This window comes from Uloborus diversus, chromosome 3 (assembly GCF_026930045.1).
Source record: "Uloborus diversus isolate 005 chromosome 3, Udiv.v.3.1, whole genome shotgun sequence".
NCBI classification, from domain to species: domain Eukaryota; kingdom Metazoa; phylum Arthropoda; class Arachnida; order Araneae; family Uloboridae; genus Uloborus; species Uloborus diversus.
Window position 1 is genome coordinate 53,076,503 of NC_072733.1, and position 22,483 is coordinate 53,098,985.

At 32.9% G+C, this 22,483-nt stretch overlaps 1 protein-coding gene across 1 annotated transcript in view; it reads right to left on the bottom strand.

The window, feature by feature from the left end:
• Nucleotides 1-15,629, bottom strand: part of LOC129219438 (rhoGEF domain-containing protein gxcJ-like) — a 108,584-nt gene extending 92,955 nt beyond the window's left edge. Inside the window, exons 1-2 of the mRNA XM_054853834.1 lie at nucleotides 15,217-15,629; nucleotides 541-850 (exon numbers count right to left, since the gene is read on the bottom strand). Of these exons, the coding sequence (XP_054709809.1) occupies nucleotides 541-850; nucleotides 15,217-15,333 (427 nt within the window). The 5' untranslated portion in view covers nucleotides 15,334-15,629. The remainder of the gene's footprint in view (nucleotides 1-540; nucleotides 851-15,216) is intronic.
• Nucleotides 15,630-22,483: the final 6,854 nt, after the last annotated feature.

Consider the following 22,483-nt stretch of genomic DNA (forward strand, 5'->3'; position numbering starts at 1 on the left):
CCATACACTGTCTTGAAACAATATTCTCATTACTTTATTTTCAATGTTCATTTAGGATCCCTTAAAGTCAATTAATCTACTTTTAAGTACATAATATTATCCACTAATACACTATGAATGTTCAAGCAAAATATTTTTAACATTTCAAGCCAATTAAATACTAAACCCTATATAATTTCAACAAGATGCAAAAAATGAGCGATTTTAATTAGGAACATTGTCATAATGATCATAACACTAGAACAAGGTTATTAAATAAACCCATACTTCATTTGAGTTTTTATAAATTAATTTATATTTAATATATAAATTAATTTATATATTCTTCGTATTAATATCTTACGTACCTCTAGCACTAATTTCGAAGAGTTTATCTCAAAATCTTTGCTAATAACTTTAAAAACCATACTTGCGGATGTTAAAACAAAGTTATGACTTCAAAACAGCAAAAGAGTATTGAAGTCGCGCGTTGACGAAGACCATGATTTTGATATATTTTTATTGACGAAAATCGTTTTTAACTAATTTCATGAAACTTACGTTTTGATGAATTGGAAATGTCCGAAAGTTCTTCATAAATAGGATCCAAGTTTTCATAATCATTTTCTAAAACATCTTCATCTGTATCATACTGCTCCGGACTCAAAGTCTCGTTCTCCTCCAACACTACCGGTTGCTCTCGAGTATGTGTTTCGTTGCTATTTGCATTCACAGATGGCAGCACTAGGGGAGAACTTTTCGATTCTTTGGTTGAATTGGCAGTGGTCGACGAATTTCCTTCTTTTGGTTCTTCGTTTTTTGCATCGCCGTCGACAGGAACATAAAACACAGATCTGGACGATGAAACCACCTGTTTCAAAGAAAATATCGAAAACATTAATAACATGCAGTGATTTGCTGTCCAATTAAATGAGGGGAGGGATTAAAATGCACAATAGTTAAATTTTAATCATCGTTCCACGTGGACGTACATATTCACTATGCTATGCATGCATGGGCGTCGCGGCCGGGGGGGTCCAAGGGGTCCGGACCCCCCCCCCCCAATATTTGAGAACCGGGCCCCCTCAATATTTGAAAATCGGACCCTCTCGATAATTGTCAAGATGAAATTCATTATTTTGGGGGAAATTATTACTGTTTTGGCAAAAAAAAAAAAAAAAAAGGCTTTAAACAGTTGCATAATACATAATTTACCATGTTTAATTCATATCAAACAAAACGAAATGAACATCGAAAAAAAGAAGGAAAAAAAAAGCGAAAAAGAACTGTAAATAATAACAAAATAGGCGATGTGTATAGTGAACGGAAAGTGAAATCCAATGACAAACCATTGCTCTGCTCTCTGCGCATAGCTTCAGTAGAGGATGCAAGAAAGGTAACACTTTCTTCAGAGCGCAATGTCAACCAGTCACAGAGTAGAGATGTGTTAGCGGGGTAATAAATTGTTAACAGGGGGATCCCTTAACCATGGCAGGAAGCCATGCCTTAACTCACAAAAAGTATCCTATGTCCGGTCCCGTATTGAAAACACAAGTCGTGTCCCCGGCGTTCCCAGCTTGGAAGTGATTCCAGCGTATTTGTTGCTATTTGGGGGGAAACAACTGGACAAATTTGTGATACTGAAATCAGATGGACAATTCCCCTCCCCCTTTTTTTCGGCTCTCGCGCTTAAAGCGCTAATAAGTCAGCAGAAGACGGGGATCTGAGTTTCGGCTCCTTTCTTTCTTATCACGTTTCTCGGCGCTGGCAAGGTTCTGTTTCGAGTTTTGCAGTGTTTGCTTCTCCAATTCGATTCAATTTATATCGACCCCAATGTTACCCAAACAAAATGAGACACCAGACCTCTTTGGCGGTTTTTTGCAGCTGGCAAGAACACCCTGGCCAAAGGATGCTAACAAACTTAGAAAACCACTTTGCTGGTCAAAGGTTAAATTTGGGGTAGAAAGGGAAAGGAGACGCTTCATGTGTTTAAAACTATTCAACACGTGGCTTCAAAGTACCTTACCGAAGCGAGGTTTCTTAAATGTGTTTGCGGCATCTCAAATTTGACCGAAAATGCGTTACGTTACAAGAAAAAAAGGAGAGGAGACTAAAAATTAAAGAGTAATTTCAAAAGCAAATCGTAAGCCAGCAGAACGACGGATACTGTGATGTCACTTCCAATTGACCAACGAAAAAAGCTCAAGATGACCAGAAAAAAAGACAGAAATAAAATAAGCTTCCCCTGTTGGGAAAAGTTGCGACAAAAATTAAGATAATTTCATGTGATCTTTTGATTTCCTTGAGAGTAGGTGACCCGAAGAGCGCTCCTATTTTGGTTATTATACTTTTTTTACACATTCGATAACAACTATGGAGAGGTGGCTTTAAACGGGAAAATGTAGCAAACCTTCTACATCAAATGAACCTGAGCAATTTTTATCTACTGAATCACCATCAACATCCAGGTGCCACTATCAACATCAAACGGAACCGTCTTCAAAAAGGCAAAAGACAACGATTGGTAAGGACCATTCTGTTAAGTGTAATGTCTGCAGGGGCACCCCGATTTTATACCATTCAGATGGGATTACTTTTCAATTTTCCGAATGAAATTCCTAAACAGTGGCTCCCAAAAGTGTTCGTGTTCGTACACTTACGATTTTCAATGAAATACGCCCCTATCCATTGGTTAAAATTAATATTTTGGAATAGGTATTTAATTATAAGATCTATGATCTATTTTCAACAAAACTGCATGTAAATTTTTAATAACATAATAAAACTTGATTTTTAAGAAATCAATAATCAAAAAGTGCCAGAAACTTTATCTGAAAAGTTTTCGTACACTTTGAAAAAATATCTATATATTAGAAAAATAATCTAAGTTCGTGCAGTATACCAACAACACCTTTTAAACGTCTGGAAATAGATTTCATTGTTCTTCTTTTCTTTTTTTGTGCAATTTCTGAGTAAGTGTTCAACCGCACTTCGAGTCTTACTGTTTCTAGTTTGATTTTCGTTTCAAGGCCGTATTTTCGTAATCTAGCCATCAGATATCTCTAATTTTTCTAGATTAAGTTTAAATCTGGGGATTGAGGAGATATTTCTAAGATTAAGGACAATTTTTGAGGCACCAGACGCAAACGTTGAAAACCGTGTGCTTCTCATCTTTATCTTGATAAAATACAAAGTTGTTCCCGATAGCCGAATTTTGGGCTAATAGTTAAAAATTGTGTTTCAAATTCCTCATTTTTTCTTCTATTTACAATTACAACAATTTAACCTAAAATGTTGAATTCATTTTCATTTGTAAGTAAGACGTTATTCCAAAACATTTTGAGCTTATTTATCATTGATTTTGCGACGAAAAGCGTAAGCTTTCTGTTTTTCGCAAGAACGAGAAAATTTCTGCGAGAAAAGGTCCCATTTGATCCAGCTAATCAGAGAACTTGGCGAACAATTTTAGGAGAAAATTAAGCCGGTTGACTTTTTCTAACCTTGCTTTTGATCTGATTCCGTTCTCAAAAGTATTTTATTAAGCACTTTACTATAGAATGGTATACATTAATTAATTTAGAGACATTTCAAACCAATTTACCACTACTGTGAGATGTAAAAATGAAATTTTGAATGCTCTTTATTGCTTTTTCACGAATACCAGCCATTTAAAAATAATAAGCAGAATATTAGAGAATAAATGCACAAAAAATTCAAGCTAAATGACTTTATAGTGTCAACACAATGCAAAAATAATTTTAAAAAATGACCTGTGACAATTTTAATCATGAATATATTCCAAAATATTTCAGCGTACGGTGACTTTTGTGGCGTAGTGTTTCTCTATCTCTTCGTTTTTTGAAAAATTTCAAAAATAAAATCAGTTGTGATGTGAAAAAAAATTAGATTTCAAATTCGAATTTAGTTTTGCGTTAATTTAGTTTTACTACAAAATTTCAAGGTGTACGAACACTTTTGGGAGCCACTGTACATTTAATGAGAGTATCTTTTTAATGCAATATTTCACAAAAAACTACTCGAAATTTGGACTTGTCAGACAAAATTTTCTGGGAAAGAAAAGTTTATGGGAGGTCATAGTGACCTCTATCATGTAGCCCCTGAATGCCTGCTAATCAGGTATGCGTTTTCTAGAATTATTTTAACATTATGAGTTCTATCGAAACTAATGCGTTCAACTTTTTTTTTTTTTTTTTGAAATGTTCCTTCTTTTATAAATTTTAATAGAATGGCTACTTTAAAAACTGAGCTTCAACTATCCCATAAAAACTTTTAAGTTAACTGCTTAGATGAAGCAAAGAAAGCTTTGTCGTCAGCCGTTAAAGTTAGGGTCTGTTTCAAAATGTTGAAAATTTGGTGCGGCTGCTTTTGGTGTGCCCCGCTTCGTCGTGTGAAGCTGAAAAAGCTTTAGTGCGCTGAGAAAGCTCAAAATGTATCTAAGGTCGACTATGACACAAAAGCGGTTAATCATGTTGCTTTATGTTACGTTCACAAAAATATCTTGGATGAAATTAATCACAAAAAATAGCACGGATATTCGTATCCCATGTGCAGTCTAGAAAAAATGTATTTGGTGGAATTTAATTTTTTTTTCTTATTGTGTAAATATGTAAATCAAGATGTACCTGTTTAAAAATTTTGTCTTAAATATAAACCCCTTTCTATTTGATGTCAAGTTTTTATCTCCTATATATACATATACATATATATATATATATATATATATTATATATATATACACGCATTTTTCTTGATACAACTTTAAAATGACAGTGTCAGAATTGTCCCCCCCCCAATAAATTTCAGCTGACGACGCCAATTTATGCATGACATAAATATGTATTAACACTTTCAGGGGCGCATCATTAATTTTTGAGAAATATAAAGAAAAAACACCACAAGTAGGTTTATTTGATCATCTAGACATAGATTTTTCAGTTAAAAAATTTTTTTTGACAACTTTTTTCGCTGGGGGGTAGTGTCTCCATTTGTTCAAAGCCCCCATCTGGGGAAGGACAAAAACATGTTTACACATGTAAAAATGAATTTGAATCATTTAGAACAATATGATTGAGTACCTCAGGTAAAATCAAGAAAAATGATTCACTCTTTCAGCGCTAATGAAAAATTTTTAAATCTGAAACAAAATTTCAATTTTGGGGTAAACGAAAAATTGAAAATTTGATGATTTGGACATGAAATTGAGCCTACGAAAAAAATATTTTTTTGTTATTCTGCCATCTCATTTTGTTCACTGAACTCAAAAGAAGGGAACTCAAGCGATCTTGATTCAAAACATTCGGAAAAAAAAGAGAATTTTTTTTTTTAAATTGGTGGTTTCACAGCGCGACCACCGCCCCTGAAAGTGTTAAAAAATAAATATATTTTCCACTAAATAGTAACTAGTGAAAACTAAAAGTTACATGACAAATAAATAAATAAATAAAAATATATAGAAAAATAAGGGATGCTTAAAAGTATGACAGGAAAAATAATAAAATGTTTTTTTTTCTATTTTAGATAACTTATTAGAGATAAAGAATAAAATCAATACCTCTGTGCTACAAAGTAATAATAAGAAAAATGACGTTCAAAGCAAAACTTCCTGAGAAGTATTTCGTAGTTTCAAGGATAGAAATTCGTTGTAGAAAGGGGTGATCATTATGAAATCCTTTGACAAAAAACAAAAGCATTAGAGACTACTTGCTTAAAAAAAAAAATCTTCGTTTTCTAAGAACATTATGTAAATACTAAATCCCAAACAACAAATCAGCTTTCATATACAAAATTCTACAAGCAAAAAATATAAAAAAATAAAGTGCAATTTTCATCTCAGTAAAATTAGGAGAAATATAGAAGGAATACGATGCAGGAGAAACTCGCATACAACACGTAATCCGCTCATCTTAAATTAGCACATGACTGCAGCATTTAGTGAAGAGTTTTATGGGGTAGGGGTAAGGTGCCTCCTACACAAACTAAGCCCGAATGTAAAGAAGCCGTTGTTAAGGGGAGGGGGGGGGGCAACCATCCTGACATTCAAGGTCGTAGCCAGGACATTTTTTCTGGGAGAGACATGGCTGGAGGCAAAATTGGTGCCAGACATGTAATGGGAAAAAATAGCGTTTAAAAATTATGTTCATTATATTGTTTGCAAAAATTAAACTGCAATGTAATTAAAAAATTAGTTTTTAATAATTATTTTGATTAACTACTTCAAAAATTTCGTAATATATTTAGACTCGACAAAATAAAAGAACTAACTGCCTTATACGGTCTATAATACATGATACAGTGTTTATTACATGTCTACAATAAAAAAACTCCCTTAATGGCTGATCTACAAAATTACGCATTTAATCAAAAGTATGATTAGATTAAAAATGGTAGTTTTGATCATGTAAATCTGGTGAGTATTGTTGAAGTATACAGGGCCCGATCAAGGCAAACTAGTGTCCAGGTCCTGAGTAGATGTTGGTGCTTCCCCCCCCCCCCTTGAGAAAACCCACGCAATTTTAAAGTCAATGTTTCATACTAGAAACCAAATTACTAGAAACTACATTTTAAAGGAGCATTACTACATTTGAAAGGAAATCTGGGATTTGAAAACCAAACACTTGATAGTCACCAAACTAATCACAGTTAAAATTGCCTCTTAAGGCAAAAAAGAGTTAAAAAACAATTTAAAACTGCAAAAAAAAAAAAAAAAAAAATCTTACTAATTCTGACATCAAGCTTTCAAAAAGCTTCTTTCTGGCTTTAACAGAGACAAGTGTGTCAATCAAATAATTGAAATCTATGTTTGATGTCACAGAAATTTTAATGGTCAATAAGGAAAACACCTGTAAATTATCCTGAGAAACGCAGCTTCTCAAATGATTTTTTATTCTTTTCAAAAATGAAAAGGAACGTTCACTGGAACAGCTGCTGATAGGCAAGGTAAGAAGAAGCTGCAGGGGTGAATCCACATTCGGAAATGTATATGTAATATTTAGTGATCTTATCCTTTTAAAACATTCTCCAGGAAAAGGGTTACCTTTTGCAAAAATTTGAAAGTGTGTTAATTCTTCTGGTAAATGTCCATCTATGTCATCCGAGTAATTATTTTGAAATTCCAGAGCTAAGGGATAACGACTTCTTTATGCGAAATGTTTTTAACTTTATGAGGTTTTGAGCTGATTTTTTAAAAAAATTGAGCTTCCTCTCCCTTAAAGTTGAGAAAAAGTAAAATGAGCTTTAAAAAAAAGGAAGTAAGTAAGTGAATTTAGGCTAGGCTATTTCGGTGCCCCTAAATTTGTGGTGCCCAGGTCCGCGGACCCGTCGGACCATGCGTTAATCAGGCCCTGAAAGTATATATAAAAAAGAATGTTCTTAAAATGTTATTTTGTAATAAAAGTCATTAACATTCTGGGAAAGAACCAAGGTGTAAAAAAGTTAGGACGTTTTGAATTTTTTTTTTTAATGTGTATGTGAGTGTGGAGGCGGTGAGAAGGAGAAAGGGTCTGACTGGAAAGAAGATTTGTATAACAAGGTCAAGTGAAGGAGGAGTAGAGGGAAGAATTTTGATCAGATAGTCTTCGTTTCTTTATTTTTTAGAGAAAGGTTAAAATTTCGGGGGAGGATTTATCCCGACGGTCCCGACCCTGTCTACGGCCCTGCTGACATTTGTATAGAACAACCGCACCCACCGTTACTGGAGAAAAATGAAAAATAAAGTATCTGTTAGAAAGGGCTTAATCACTCAGAGATGAATTCCATCTTCATCCAGAATAATAAAAATGTAGTATGCTGAAACACTCAGTTTCATACAAAAATTTCAGTTATTGATGACAATTATTTACTTAATTCCAAACATCTGGTGTTCTTCCTAAAATATTTTACTATAATCAGTGCTGTATTATTGTAAGGCATACTTTCTGCTTCGTTTCAAAAAATAGCGTATAGAGTAGACCGGGGCACGTTTACGCAGATTTTTTTCAATGAATTTTCTAAAATTTTATGTTTTAACTTAGGAAATGTTAGACATTGCGGTTATATGAAGCAGTTAATAGAGTCAAAATTGGTATCTTCGGTTGTTGCTCAGTTTGTGTGTTTAACCGTTAAAAAAATTATTTTTGGGTCCAAATCGTTTGTGCAAACCTGCCCCAGACACGGGCACGTTTACACGTACTATTTCTTTTGACACCTAACGTGGTTATGTTAGTGTTTTGAACATAATATCTTACCATCGTTAAAATGTAGCAAATTTATTACAGACTGAATAGTGTATAAAAGTAAAAGCTGAACGAGCATGACGACAGCACTACATGATTGTAAGCTATATGATACGAATTTATAACTCAATTAAAAATTAAATGGTGATTTTCAAAACTAAATTGCTTGAAAATACTAAAAAGTTTTGAGACAGTTCGGAGCAAAAAAAAGCGTCAGTGCACGTTTGGAAGTAAGACACAGTAAGAACATGCGTGAAGGTGCTCAGACGTCAACGCGTAAACTTGCCCCGTCTCCAAGTTATGATTTTTTTTAACGTGCAAAAATATTTAATAACATTTCAGTTCATACAAATACTATTTTTAAAAAAAGGATAAAATTCTACTAATTTTTACATATTTGTTCTTTCTTAACTATGTATTATTTATTCACAATAAGCCTCAAAACGTTCAACTCAAAATTTACTCGGTAGAAAAGAGATTATTTTTTCTGCATGCTATACCGAAGCTCGACTGATGCTCAAAAACTTGTGAGGATATTTACTGGAGAGCAGCATCAATCTGTTAGGACAGTTGGCTCTCTAGTTATAATTCGTCGTGGAAAGGACTAAATCACTGAACGAGTAGGGCTAAATCATTCAATGCGTAGAACTTAATCACTCAGTGACGAGTTCCACCCATAGCACTCAGTTTCACACGAAACTTTCGATTTTGAATGCCATACCAATTTTTCATTTAATTCCAAAAATTTGATGTTCTCCCTATATTTACCGTTTTGAAAAATAGCGTACACCTTCTGTTTTTTAAACTAATTTAATGTTTTACTTTCACGATATTTTGAATAATATTAACGTAAAAAATATCGCCTAGCATATTTAAGAGACATAAATGTCAATTCTTCTAATTTAACACAGCATTTACTGTTCATTACTTATTAAGTTTATTACAGTTCCTAGATGAATATGCATCTCTCCTTGCTATATGTGATCCCTAAAAGTAAAAATTCTTAACACCAATTCTTTACATTTTAATCTACGCCAATATGCAAATGCGCTGCCAGTAGTAACCAGCGCATATGAATCTAACTATGAAACAGGGCTGTGGAGTCGAAGAGTCGGAGTCGGACTGATTTTGCGGTAAAGGAGTCGGAGTTGTTAGAAAACATGCCGACTCCGACTCCGGGCTTATTTTTTTTCTTTCCTTTTCCTTGACTCTCTTTGTATTTTTTAAAAACTGACTACCAATTAGTTCGATTACATGTATAAAAAGATACTAATGAAAAATAATTGCCATTATGGCAATCAGCTAGCTTGAGTGCTTACCGAACTTTCTGTAGCCGTCTCCTAGTTTGCTTGCTTTTTAACTTAACTAATAGCAACTGTCAGCAAACGGTTTTGTTGCCAAACATTTTCAAGTAATCATTTTCAAATAGAAATGGAAATATAGTGTTTCGTTCGATCTCAGTTATAAAATAGTAAAAGCAACGTAACAAATTAGTAAGTCGAGTCCCGTAGCTAAGGTTGAAACGTTTAAAGGTGATCGGCAAATTCAAAAAAGTTCTGGCGCGAAAGCACGAATCCAAAAGATCCGATGAAGTAATCTAAATGTTTTTTTCTTGATTAAGACTATTTCTATAAGCTTGGTTCTCACTAAAAAGTATGGAACAAAATAAACGAAATGCTTTCTTGATTACGACACTCAATAATCGCAGTTAATTTTAAAATCTTCATATTAAGGTTAATTCTAAAGCAGCCAATAAAATTTCAATTAAAAATTTAGCGAAGAAGAAATATAGGTATGGTAAAATCTATTCGTACAAATTTGTATACCGCCGCATTTTGTGTAAAATTAGCTCCTGACGTATATGTTCCCTATTTTCGTTGAAATTTTATTGATGAAATATAATTTAAAATATAATCGCGAAAATTTTCAGAATTAAAATATTTATATTTTTTATAAACTCTGAAATTAACTTTGGGTGTCATCTACTAGATGGGTGTCACCTGGGGCAAACCACTCCTTCTCAAGAACTTTGATTAAGAAAAAAAGCATTTTTTCTCTCAAGTTACAGCTTTCAAAAATTGAAAGCACACGATTTGATCAATATCTATTTGTTAAACATTAAAAGGGGGCAAATTACACATAATCCTTTTCAAATTTTTTAAAAGATTTTTAAGTCATCTCTCTTTTTAACTCCTAACTATTAAAAAAATTGATTTTTAAATTGAATTTCTAACGTTGTATGCGTCTTGGGTTTACAATAAAAAACAAAATGCGAAATTTTCATAAAAAGTAATTAATATTTCAATCTCTGTTTAGAGGTTTTCCCCCTTCCCCTGAAGGGAGAGAGGGAGTTGAAAAAATACAACTTTAAAAAAAATTTAAAAAATCAGGAGTCGGAGGTTTCAAAAATCCAGGAATCTGAGTCGGGGTCGGACATTTTCCTTCCGACTCCGCAGCCCTGCTATGAAACGCCGTTTCACAGCATCTTAAAACTGAACTGACAAACGCTCCACAATTCAATCTGTTTTCCTCTCGGGATTCGGATCCTCTACCGTTCCGCTCTTTGCATGGCAGATTAGTTCAATTCACTAACCAAGATACTCTTCACTTTTGTTGTGCAGTGAATCCCGTTACAACGAACTTCAAGGGGCTGAAAATTTTGCTCGTTGTATCGGGAATTCAGTTGTAGTGGAATTCAAGCAATGTAATGGAAATTAAATCGAAGCTGAAAATTTATTTCGGTGAATCAGACATTTCGTTGCATTGGTATTCGCTGTGACTTGAGTTCGCGTTGTTTATTTTACGTTCTGTAAATTAATTTCAAATTCAAATAGTATATTTTTAGCATCTACTTTGTTTTTACTGCTTAGTATTAATTTACGTACTGCATACCTTCTGCTGTTTCTGCAACTTGGGTATTAGCTACAGCATTCGGAACAAATTACAACCTTGGCGCCCCGACCTTAATTTTTTGGGAGGGCAAAAATTCTCAATCTGCCGAATGGAACTCCAAATTTTGTCGAAAGAAACTCGAAATTTTGCCGAACAGAACATTAAACATCGCCAAATGATGATAATTTTGCCGAATCATCGGACAAAAGTTGCCGAACAAGGAAATATTTGGGAAGTCACATTGACCTCCCATTGCTGCACCCGATAACAACACGAAATTAACTTAAAATGAAAGTGAAATCTTCGTAAACACCTCAAATAATAGGCAACATAAACAAGCATCATAAGTACTTTTCCATGTCACTTTCGTACCCTCCGAGGTTATGGGGAACGAAATTAAATAAAACATTCACCCCAGTGATGGCGGAACCCCTACAGATTTTTTCGCTCGCAGCTGGAATGGCGGATACGCTCATAGAGTAGTCACGCCAGGAGAACCGAAAACGAAACCAGCAGGACGTTTCTAAGTCATGTAATTATCGGATTCACTCGGCAATTTCTCACGTGCATAACATCTCGGCGATACTGTGATCTGATTTATGAGTGTTAGAAAGTGCATTTCTTTTTAACATGTAAGACCTTAAAGATGCAATTCTTAATCTTCACGTTAAATAAGGAAATTAAAGTGCAGCAAAAAAGAAATCATTATCTCTTCGTATTATGTTTATCCTTACAAAAACCTTCACAAAAGAAAATCCACGGGGGATTTTATTATGAAGTGTTCCTGTTGAGAGGAGTGGAACTGTTTTCTTATGTACTGTCAGAATTAATCAAAAGTCTTTAAAGAGTTCTTGGGGCAGCGGGTTATAATGACATTTGTGAACAGCAAAAATTCACCAAACTCAAGCTGTGGTAACTGTTAAACATAGCAACTACGAATCAACAAAAAGGTAACTATAAAATGGCAAAATAGTTACTACAAAACTGCGTAACACTAGCTATAAAACTGCAAAATAATAACTATCAAACTGCAGAAAAGAAACCATAAAACTGAAAAATATTAACTATGAAACTTCAAAATAGTAACTTAGACTGACTGCAAAATAGTAACCATAATCTGCGAAATTTAACTATGAAACAGCAAAAATATTAACCATAAAAGTATAAAATATTAACTAAAACTACAAAATAGTAGCCATAAAACTTCAAAATAGTAACTATAAAACGGCAGAATATTAACTATGAAATTGCAGACACAAGAATCGTGACTTAAGCGGTATTGTAGTATAGTTTAATCACTATATGAACATTTAAGCACTACCTTATATTCAGAAATTTATCATCGTCAAAAGCTATGACATTTCCTACAGGACGTTAAACCACTTTTAGGAAGAGAAGGAAAAAAAGAAAAAGAAACCTGTGAGAAATTTTATGTTTTTGCTTCAGGTTTTTGAGGGTTTAAATGAAAATTGGTGCAGCGAAAAATCCAGTGAATGAACACAGACAATAAACTATTTATTCACTCAGTTGTGGTTATTGATTGGTCAGGAACCCCTGCCAGCCACAATCGTATTTATTTGACCAAAAATGAAAAAATAGTTAAAATATGTTCAAAATAGATTCAAAAAACAGTGGGAATTACCTTTTTACTCAAATTATCTTCAACAAAAAATGATTGGTAAGCGATATTAGATTGCTGAAACTAAATATTTAATCCTTCGAACGGACCATCCCCGTCTATGATGGTTATGGACAGCACTATGAGCAAAAACTTCGTCAGTTTAAACACTTGGCGCACATACAAAATGTAATAAAAATGTTCTCGATATAATAGGGAGAGGAAAGTTAAATTTTCAATGCATAAAGGGTGCTTATAAATCTCGCACCGATGAAAAGAATGCATTAAAAAGGAGAACAACTTTCAAATTTAAATATATTTCTTTTCTTATTTTAACCCTTAACTCATTTTTTTTTCTCACAATGTTAATACCGGTGCATCTTTCGTAATTCTGAGAAGATTTGGATCATTTTCAACTTCGTGCCTGGCGCTAACGCAAGCAGAATTTAACTTCTGGGAGTAAGGGCTTGGTCATAGCAGTCCTTATGAGGATATAAACTGTCACATTATTACTGGCTGTATGCGTTAAAACCAAAGGTTCTGGGGAGCTTACCCCCAAAACCTTAACGCAGCGTCCCTGGGAGTTTTTTCGTACAAAGATACCATTTCCAGTTTTCAATATTAGCACCATTTACATGCTTTTAGCTAATATTTTACCAATTGGGAAAATTAATTAATGAAATAAGGATTTAAAAGAAATAAACTAAAATTATTTTCTTACAAATTAAAAGTTTTTGCAATCAAGAATTGCAGCCAAGTGCTTACTCAGTGTTTCTAATACTTGTAATGTTACGCAAATTTCAGTTTATCTTTTCGTAATCTTTTATTCGTTTTAAATATCATAATAAATATTTTATATTTCAAAGACTTCGTAGGAACCAATTAATATTTATCGTCTGCAGCTTTAATTGTTTAAAATTAATTTAAATTTTTTCTTTCAGCTGCCATTTCTTTAGAGGTCAAACTTGGTTTTGTTTATTATAGTTTGCTTATAACATTTATTAGTTTACTCTATTCTAAGAAATATTAACGCATGTAAAAATAATTGATAACGAATATTTTAATACAAGTTGAATAAAAATGGACTTCTTCACGACGACCTTATTTACTCTATGGCAGATTTTTTACATTTTAAAGCAACTTTTTAGGGTATCATCATAACTTGGAAAATGCCTAATTTGGGATAAATTTCCCATCCAGCATTCATTAAGATTTTTTAAAAGCACGAGAAGAAATGTATTATTAACGAAAAAAATAGTAATGAAGTAATAAAAGAATAGGACAAACATCTACGGTCAAGTGAGAACAATAATTTAGTGTTTGCTCAAAAAATAATTATGAATAAATCTGAAATAGTTTTTTTTTTATTTTTTTAAATAAGATTCATCATCAGTACAAGACTTAATAAACACCTCTATTCAGTCTCTATACCTCGTTAACTCTTCCAACTGAATTTAAAACAAAACTATATTCAGGTAAAATATACCGATACTTTCTTCCTATTCGTAACTTTTGCTGAAAAACGCGCAGACCAGTCCTGGATAAGCAAAGCGATGATAATAACCTCCACGAGATCACTGGTAGTTTGTAATTTCAAGAAGGGTAAATCAGGAATTGGCCGAGTGCATTGGTTTCCGCATATTTGGCTTCAGGGTTGAAAGTTTAGAATGCGAGCTGAACACGAGTCTTTCATTGCATGTTTGTAGTAAATCAAGCTGTTTTTCTCTTTTTTTTTTATTTTTTCTTGTTTGTAGTACGTAGTATCCGTAAAGTGGCAAGACTAGTGGTGGGTCAGTTTCTTACTATGATTGAATCGGTATTTACCTTCATAATAAATATTGAAAGGGAAACGCTAGTTCTGCAGGTATTCCTATGGATAGGAAGTATGAATGAAGTTTGAAAATTATGATGCATTTTTGGCACAAATATAAGTTTAATAAGTATACATATGTTAGAAAATAAACACAGTTTTTTATTTGTTAGCTAAGTGTTTCGTAAAAAACGAGTAGTAATTGACAAGCACGTTCAAGGCGTGAATTTGAGTTTAACAATGATTAAACAACAAAGAAATAGAAATAGGAGTTAAAAATAATAAATTTCTCAAAACCTTCTGAAACTTTTATTTTTAAAGGAATGTTAATTTTTTATTTGCATTTTATAACGACAGTATACTTTACAAACGGCTATGCTTTCTTTTTTCTTTATGTTTAGAGTCTCGGAAGAATTCAAGCGTTTTTGCTTTCGACCTGTAGTGACAGCGACAAAGTTCAGATGTGTCAACTCACGGAGTATAAAGAAAATGAACGCAGGGACGTACGCGCAGAACGGGAGTGACAGAATACTTGCCGCTGTTGCTCTCTATCTGCAGCCAACTTAGATGATGTGAAACCAGCCTTATTACAAAGTTCAATATGATTCATATAAAATTATTAAACATTAAAACATGAAAAGTTGGGCAAAAAAATTTTTGCACACAAAAAAGGTTATTATGCTTACTTTTTCTCTGGCGCCTTTTTCCAAGAAATCAAAACAGAAAGAGGGTACTTCATCAATTTCGCTAGGAGATTCTGGCAGAGAGCGGTGTGCCCTTTGAGTAGATACTGTCAGGGGCATATCATCACTGCTACCACCATTTCCACAAAACGAAGCTCTTGTAGGACACAAGAGGATGTGCAAATGCAAATCCGAAAACCGGCGCTTAGGAAGTGTAGTTCGCCTCCTGGAGCGACTGCTTTTATTCTTAATGTCAAGGCTTCCTTGATGCGCTCCTCTTACGTCTTCTAAAGACGAAGAAAGTCCTGGAGTAAGTTTGGTTGCCAAACTCAGTGGAAGACTAAGCCGCACATCATCTTCAGGGCAGTTGCTGTAGTTTCTATTTACACTAGTAGCTTTAGAATGATTCGCACCAAGTTGAGCCTTGCATTGCACAGAATTGTTTCCAATTTCATCTTCACCTAAAGGATTAACAAACATATAATTTCTTTACAAGAAACTTCATTCAAATACACAAATCGAATAAAGCAGAATATATGTTGAGAATCACGTTTTTGGAATCATCAAATTCAATGCATTTGCATGAATTGCATATTTATAAGCTTTATAATTGATTTCTGCATGTAAGCTACTGATTTTATCATCAGTTTAAAATTTAGCTTTTATATTTGACAGTTATATTAACAATTTAAAATGATATGTTAGTTTTTAAATATGTAAAACAACTGTTTATAATATTCATATAGTCTGCAACACATCAACGTATTTCCTTCTAAATTTCTTTGAAAATTCAACTCATTTTTAAGGATAATTGATAAAGATTCTTATTTTTATTAATTTTAATATTGCTGTACTTATTTTGCTAATAACACGATTGCAAACGCTTTTAGCCACAACATCATACTTTCATAAATTTGTTTTGAACTTAAATAAAAGAATTTAAATACTGTGAATAGTTTAATTTCACAAATAGCTCACATTTATCATGGAAACGCATATTTATACTTATTTAACGTTTAGATTTAATCACAATTGAAATACAACGGAAATATGTGGTTACTTTTTTATTTCAAACATAAAGCATAGATGAAAAAAAAGAAGGAATTAGAAAGTTTAGAACACATAACATTGGAGCTTTGATTTGTTTAAGTAATAGAAACTCTCCATATTTCACACACAAGCAAACCATTATAATAGTTCTGACAAAAGATCTAGGTAATAATAGGTATAAATATTATCAATTTCTAATATCTGCCAGATATTAGAAATTGATTATATTTATGAAAAATTGTGTAATTTTTATTTTTAGTCTAATACCAAAACTTTCAACCAAAAATTTGAAGAGTTTAGTACAAAAATAAAAAGGACCTACTATTTGCCATTTTACATTTCATCTCGTGGTGACACGAATTTACGCAAATTAATAACTGAAAATACTTTAAAAACATATTTGGCACCAAGACATCTTTTATTACGTTAGAAATGTACAGTTACTGTGCTCTATTATTATGCACGCATTTTGTCATACATGCATGAACTATCAATGCTCTGCCGGATGTAGATTTACTCCCCCAGCTATGCACTACTCTCATATCTCTTAAACATAGATTCGTAAAATGCTGAATATATTCTCTTAACACCATAAACAAGTTCACTCACATGGGTAAATTATCAGAATTCAAAATGTACTTAAATAAATACTCATAAAATTTCATGATGCCTCAATGCATATCATTATGAACAATATATGAAAGGTAATCTTGCATCGACAACATGCATCGCACCAAAAGAACAGAATAGCAGCACGCAAGTTCTGATGAACAAAACTTGAGCCCCGAATCAAGTGGAACAGAAAAAAAAGGAAAAAACCGAAAATTTCCAGTTTATTTACGGAACGTGAGGCTTCGTGATTGACGCGCGTGAGTTACGCGGACGTGTGAAGTTATTTGAGGTAAAAAAAAAATCTTTATTCCTGATCATGGCGTGAACTACTAATACGTCATGCATAAGGGAAATGCATAAGCTGACGAAATAGTGCAGTATGATTGACATTTATCTTCTTAGTTTTGTTTTTGGAATGGTTATAGAAAAGGTGTCATTAACACTTTTCGTGCAGATCATGAATTAAACGAGCTGATGTGTGTGCATCACATGACTTCCTTTTACTCCAATTTAATATCATTTCCCCATTACTGGCAATTTTAATGTAATTCAATAGTTTACTCTGTAAATATCACTAACAATGGCCAAATTGAAACAAAATTATAAAAAAAAAAAATCGCCAAATTTTTCGCCAATGGCGACCAAAAGACTGGCGATATATCGCCAAGTGTCCGCCAAATTATAATACCATTTGAGTTTACATTGAAATTTACAATGATTTTCCCCCAAAAAGGAGCAAAAGATCTCTTTAGAAACACCCGAATGCAACCAAAAGGAGAGGAGCACAATTAGACCCCACTAGGAGTCTACGTACCATATTTCAACTTTCTAAGACTTACCGTTCTTGAGTTATGCGACATACATACGCACATACACAGACGTGACGAGAAAATTCGTTGTAATTAACTCGGGAATCGTCATTATGGATATTTCGCGTGTCTATACGTTCTTAGGCACTTATCAACGTGTGGTCGAGTCGAAAAAAAAAAAAAAAAAAAAACTCAACATTCATTTGGGGGTGAGTAAAATGGAAATTAAGGTCGATTTTTGAGTGAAAATTTTTTCGCGAATACAATTCATCCTTTTTGTAAAAGGAAGTAAAAAGTATGATCTTTCTTGGATGTCCTTGATGGACTGCGTTATCTGGTGACATTTTAGGCAATCTTTGCTGTTCAAAATGATAAGAGTTTTGTACAAAAATAGTCGCTGTTTGTTTGAGGGTAAAAGATGGTACAAAAATAAAATAAAATCTAAGGTATTTTGACTTTCTTAACCGGTGTCCGATTGACATCAAAAATTGGATTCCATAAACTGACGTTTTGAGCAACCATTGATTTAAAATCTTACAATTACATTTTTTCAATACGATCTAGTTTAGGAAAATCGAAAACAGTTTCAATAGATAGTACACATAAGAAGCCTTTTTCTAGTTTACTGAACCTTTTTTAATGGATACTTATGTGGGTGTTATATTTAACGTTTTTACCAGTCAAATGCATTCAAATGACAATATATGACTGATATCAGAATCGCTACACTTGCTTTCCGTCTGATGAAGGGAAGCATAATTGTTTTTATATGTGAACCCTACCCACTTATGTTATCTATTGACAAAAAGCAAGTTGTTATCGGCCAAAACAGTAGTGTATTAAGTCAGTATCAGAACTGTTCCGATCAAAAAATTATGGAAGAAATTAACATGGTTGTCAGTACTCAATGGATCAGTACTCAATTATCATTACAATTATTTGCTGAAAGAAAAAAAAAAGACTGTTGTAGGTCTCCACCAGGGGTTCCCAAACTTTTTTTTTTAACCGAACATCAAACTAAGTTGAGAGCCGAACCTCAAAGTAAGATGATTCATGCGGGGCAGAGCACATATAAAATCTTTGAAATATTTTGATTTCTTCTAGATAGCAAAGGAAAACATGGAAAAGGAAAGACAGTTACAAGATGATAATTGTTATAATCAATACTTGGCGCTGATGTTATTGATGCGAACTTTGCATCTGTTTTCCAAAAACCAACTTCTGAGCATTTGTGTCTAAATACTGTGACATTATGACTAATCATGGTTTAATTTTTTTTAATATTGAACAAAACAACTGGTCAGCTTAGCAACCTTATGTCGTCCGTGTGACTTAGGTTGGGCACAATTATTTCTACTCAAATTTTCAAAATTTTGAGCAACAACACTAAAATATTCAACAATTTTAGTTGCAGTAAAATGTAATATTTTTGCGATAGGAGATTTCAACTGTGATGAAATTTGATGTTCAAACCTCAAAAGGTCGGTAAAGTATTCTTGGGAAGGAGGAAAATGCTTCTTGAAGCTTGAAATGGGGCGTAAATTCAGTACTATAAGTAGATGTTTTAGATTTTTGACATTTGGATTGTAAGTGATATCAGGGTCAAAGGTCAGTTAAGTCGATCGCTCATGACTTATCTTCAAACGTCAAAAGTTCAGTTCAAATTTCATCCCAGTTGTCACCTCCTAACGCAAAAGTATTATATTTTTACACTGTAACTAAAATTAATGAACGTTTTTAGTGCTTTTTACTCAAAATTTTCAAATCACACTCACAGAGGATATTATTTGATTTGAAAAGAAAAAAACAAAACCGTAACATCGCTAATTTCTACAGGTAACTCGTATATGCCTCTGAAAAACGTAAAATTATGTGTATTAACTAAATATTTCCTTATTTACTATCAACTAAACACGGGGAAGGTGGGTACAACTTTATGACAGATCACATTGGAAAACTAACTCCCAATTGTTGCTTAACCCACAGGTATTCAGTTTTTCATTAGAAAACAGTTCAGTAACAAAATCATCTGTTCAAATAGAGACGACGGAAAAGGATATTACTAAAGTGGTATATTGGTACAGCCGATGTTTTCCCACAACTCCATCACTTTGATTTCCGTTTCAATGTAGATTTAATCCATCCACTACAAAAATTTGTATTTTACTGTTAATAAAGCTGAGATTCATTGTTCCGAAAAAACCTGCATACGTTTGTTTATCGTATGCTTACTGGGAGCGAAAATTTATAGGGGAAACAGCGCTTGACGATTTCATAGTCATTCTTCGATCGTATTTTTAATAGTTAATCGATCCGATAGCGACAAACGAATTTTGTTTATGAAAATTATTTATTTATTTATTTATTATTTATTTATTAAAATTATTGCACACTACAGAAAGAACCCAGTTACAGTAGCGACAATAATATAAAAATATCAATTAAAACAAATTATACATTTAAAATATTAAAACATAAAGACTTAAAATTGTAAAATGACAAGTTAAAAATATCTAAATCACGACAATGAATGTTAAAGAGTTTGTAAAATTGAAAAAGAAATAAATTATCAACATAGTTCCGTCTGGTAAAAAATAAAATAAAAGACCGATTCCTAAGAGGGGGCTTGACTTGGGACAGCAAGTTGTGTTGAATTAACGATATCGGATCAGTCAATTAAATTATGTAAACCTTATAGAAAAAAAGAAGACACAAAAGTTCATGGCGTTATTTAAGAGTGGGAACATTATAAATAATACATAAATGAGTGTAAGAATAAGGTAAAAAATCTTGATTATTAGTTCTGTAACATAGGTAATAAACAAGTTTGGATTGAATCTGCTCAAAAGTTTTAGCTTTATTATTGTAGTAGGGATCCTGAATAAAACTGTATTGATCCCAAATAAGATTCTTTATGCATTAGAACTCTCAACAACACTTTGCACATCCAGTTCAATGCCGCCATAGGTGCACAATTTTAATATTTGATTTTATGGCGGTATTGCAGTTGTAACATATTGGCAAAAGTCCAGCGCTAACATGTGGTGGTGATAACATGTTGTTGGCTAAAGTCCAACATGTCAGCACCGCTATGCCTCAAAAATTAAAAAAATTGCACTCATGGTGATAGTGAACTGGATGTACGACTTCCAGGGTAATAGGTTCAGGTGGGTTGGAATGATTTATGTATCATGAATTAAACAATTTCACTGCTTTCGTATTACAGAAAACATTTAAATTATCCTTAAAAAATGAAAACAATCCTGCTCTTTATTTTTGGTTTGAAATTTCTAGTAGGGGAGATAGCGACAGTTTTTAATACATTATTTATATAAGGCTAGAATTTTTTTAAATATTAGATTAGTTTACTTAAAAGAAGAAGACGCGAGTCTACCAAAAAGTTATCGTTGCAATAATTAATAAAAAATTTTGCAATATGTTGCAAAAACTTGTGAAATTGTCTTATATATATATATATATAAGGCTGAAACTCGGTAATATTATTGATAACGAATAAACATAACAAAAAATATATGTCTACCGCGTCCGAAGCGTTGCCGTGCCGTGTCTACCACCCACGAAAAATGCGAAAAAATCAGTCAATTTTGACTTAAATATATAAGCCTAAAAATTTTTTTAATAACTGTTTATAATGTATAAAATATAAAAACAAAAGTCTACCAGTTGTGTTATGTTGCAAAGGCATGATAGACGCCACGGAATGTCGACCTCGTACCTCTATGTACCGTTTATCGGGCCGCTAGCGCTCGCTCGAAAAAGTTTGCTTGTCGTCGCGAAATTTCAATAAATAAAGCTGATTTATTTTTTAATAAATAGTTTAAATCCTGTTTTTATTAAAATTTTTAGTCTACCGTGACTAAGAGGTTGCTTAGTCTTTGGTAGACGTCGCTTAAATTATAAAGTAGTTGGAAAAGTATCAATGATTTAAGCATATTAAAAAAATAATTTTAACATTGAAACGAAATTTAAAAATATTTTATTAAAATTAAAATTAAGTACAAAATTATAGTGAAGTTTATTTTTCATTAATAATATCTTGACCTTTTAAATTATGCCTCTTTTATTTATTTATTTTTTTATGATCAAGTACTTATGAAATAAAATTTTTTGCATCGATCTTACATAACAATAAATAACTAAAAATAATTAAATAAACAGTTCTTTATTATTAGTTATAATAGTTAATCTTTACTAATAATAAAGCTGAAAGTCTCTCTGTCTGGATGTCCGGAGGATGTCTGTAGGATGTCTGGATCTCTGTGGCGCGCATAGTGCCTAGACCGTTCGGCCGATTTTCATGAAATTTGGCACAAAGTTTTTAGCATGGGAGTGTGCTCCTCGAAGCGATTTTTCGAAAATTCGATGTGATTCTTTTTCTATTCCAATTTTAAGAACAAAATTATCATAAGATGGACGAGTAAATTACGAAGTTATCATAACATGGAACCGTAACATGGGCGCAAGCCAATTGGCGAGATACGAAATTATCATAACGTGGAACTGTAACATGGGTACAAGCCAATTGGCGAGAAAATTCACCATACATTCTTTGTAAATATACAGGGGAACCAAAAGACCTTTTAATTTTTCTATTACGGGCAAATCCGTGCGGTTACCACTTGTAACCTATAAAACTGTAGCAAAGAACATAATTTTATTTAAACGAACTATTCATCAGGTGCACCGCCGCTCACGTCTGATTCGCCCAAATAATTTTCGTTTTCGCTGTTGAATTTATATTCAAAATGTCTTATGTTCAATTTAACATCATTGTCAGT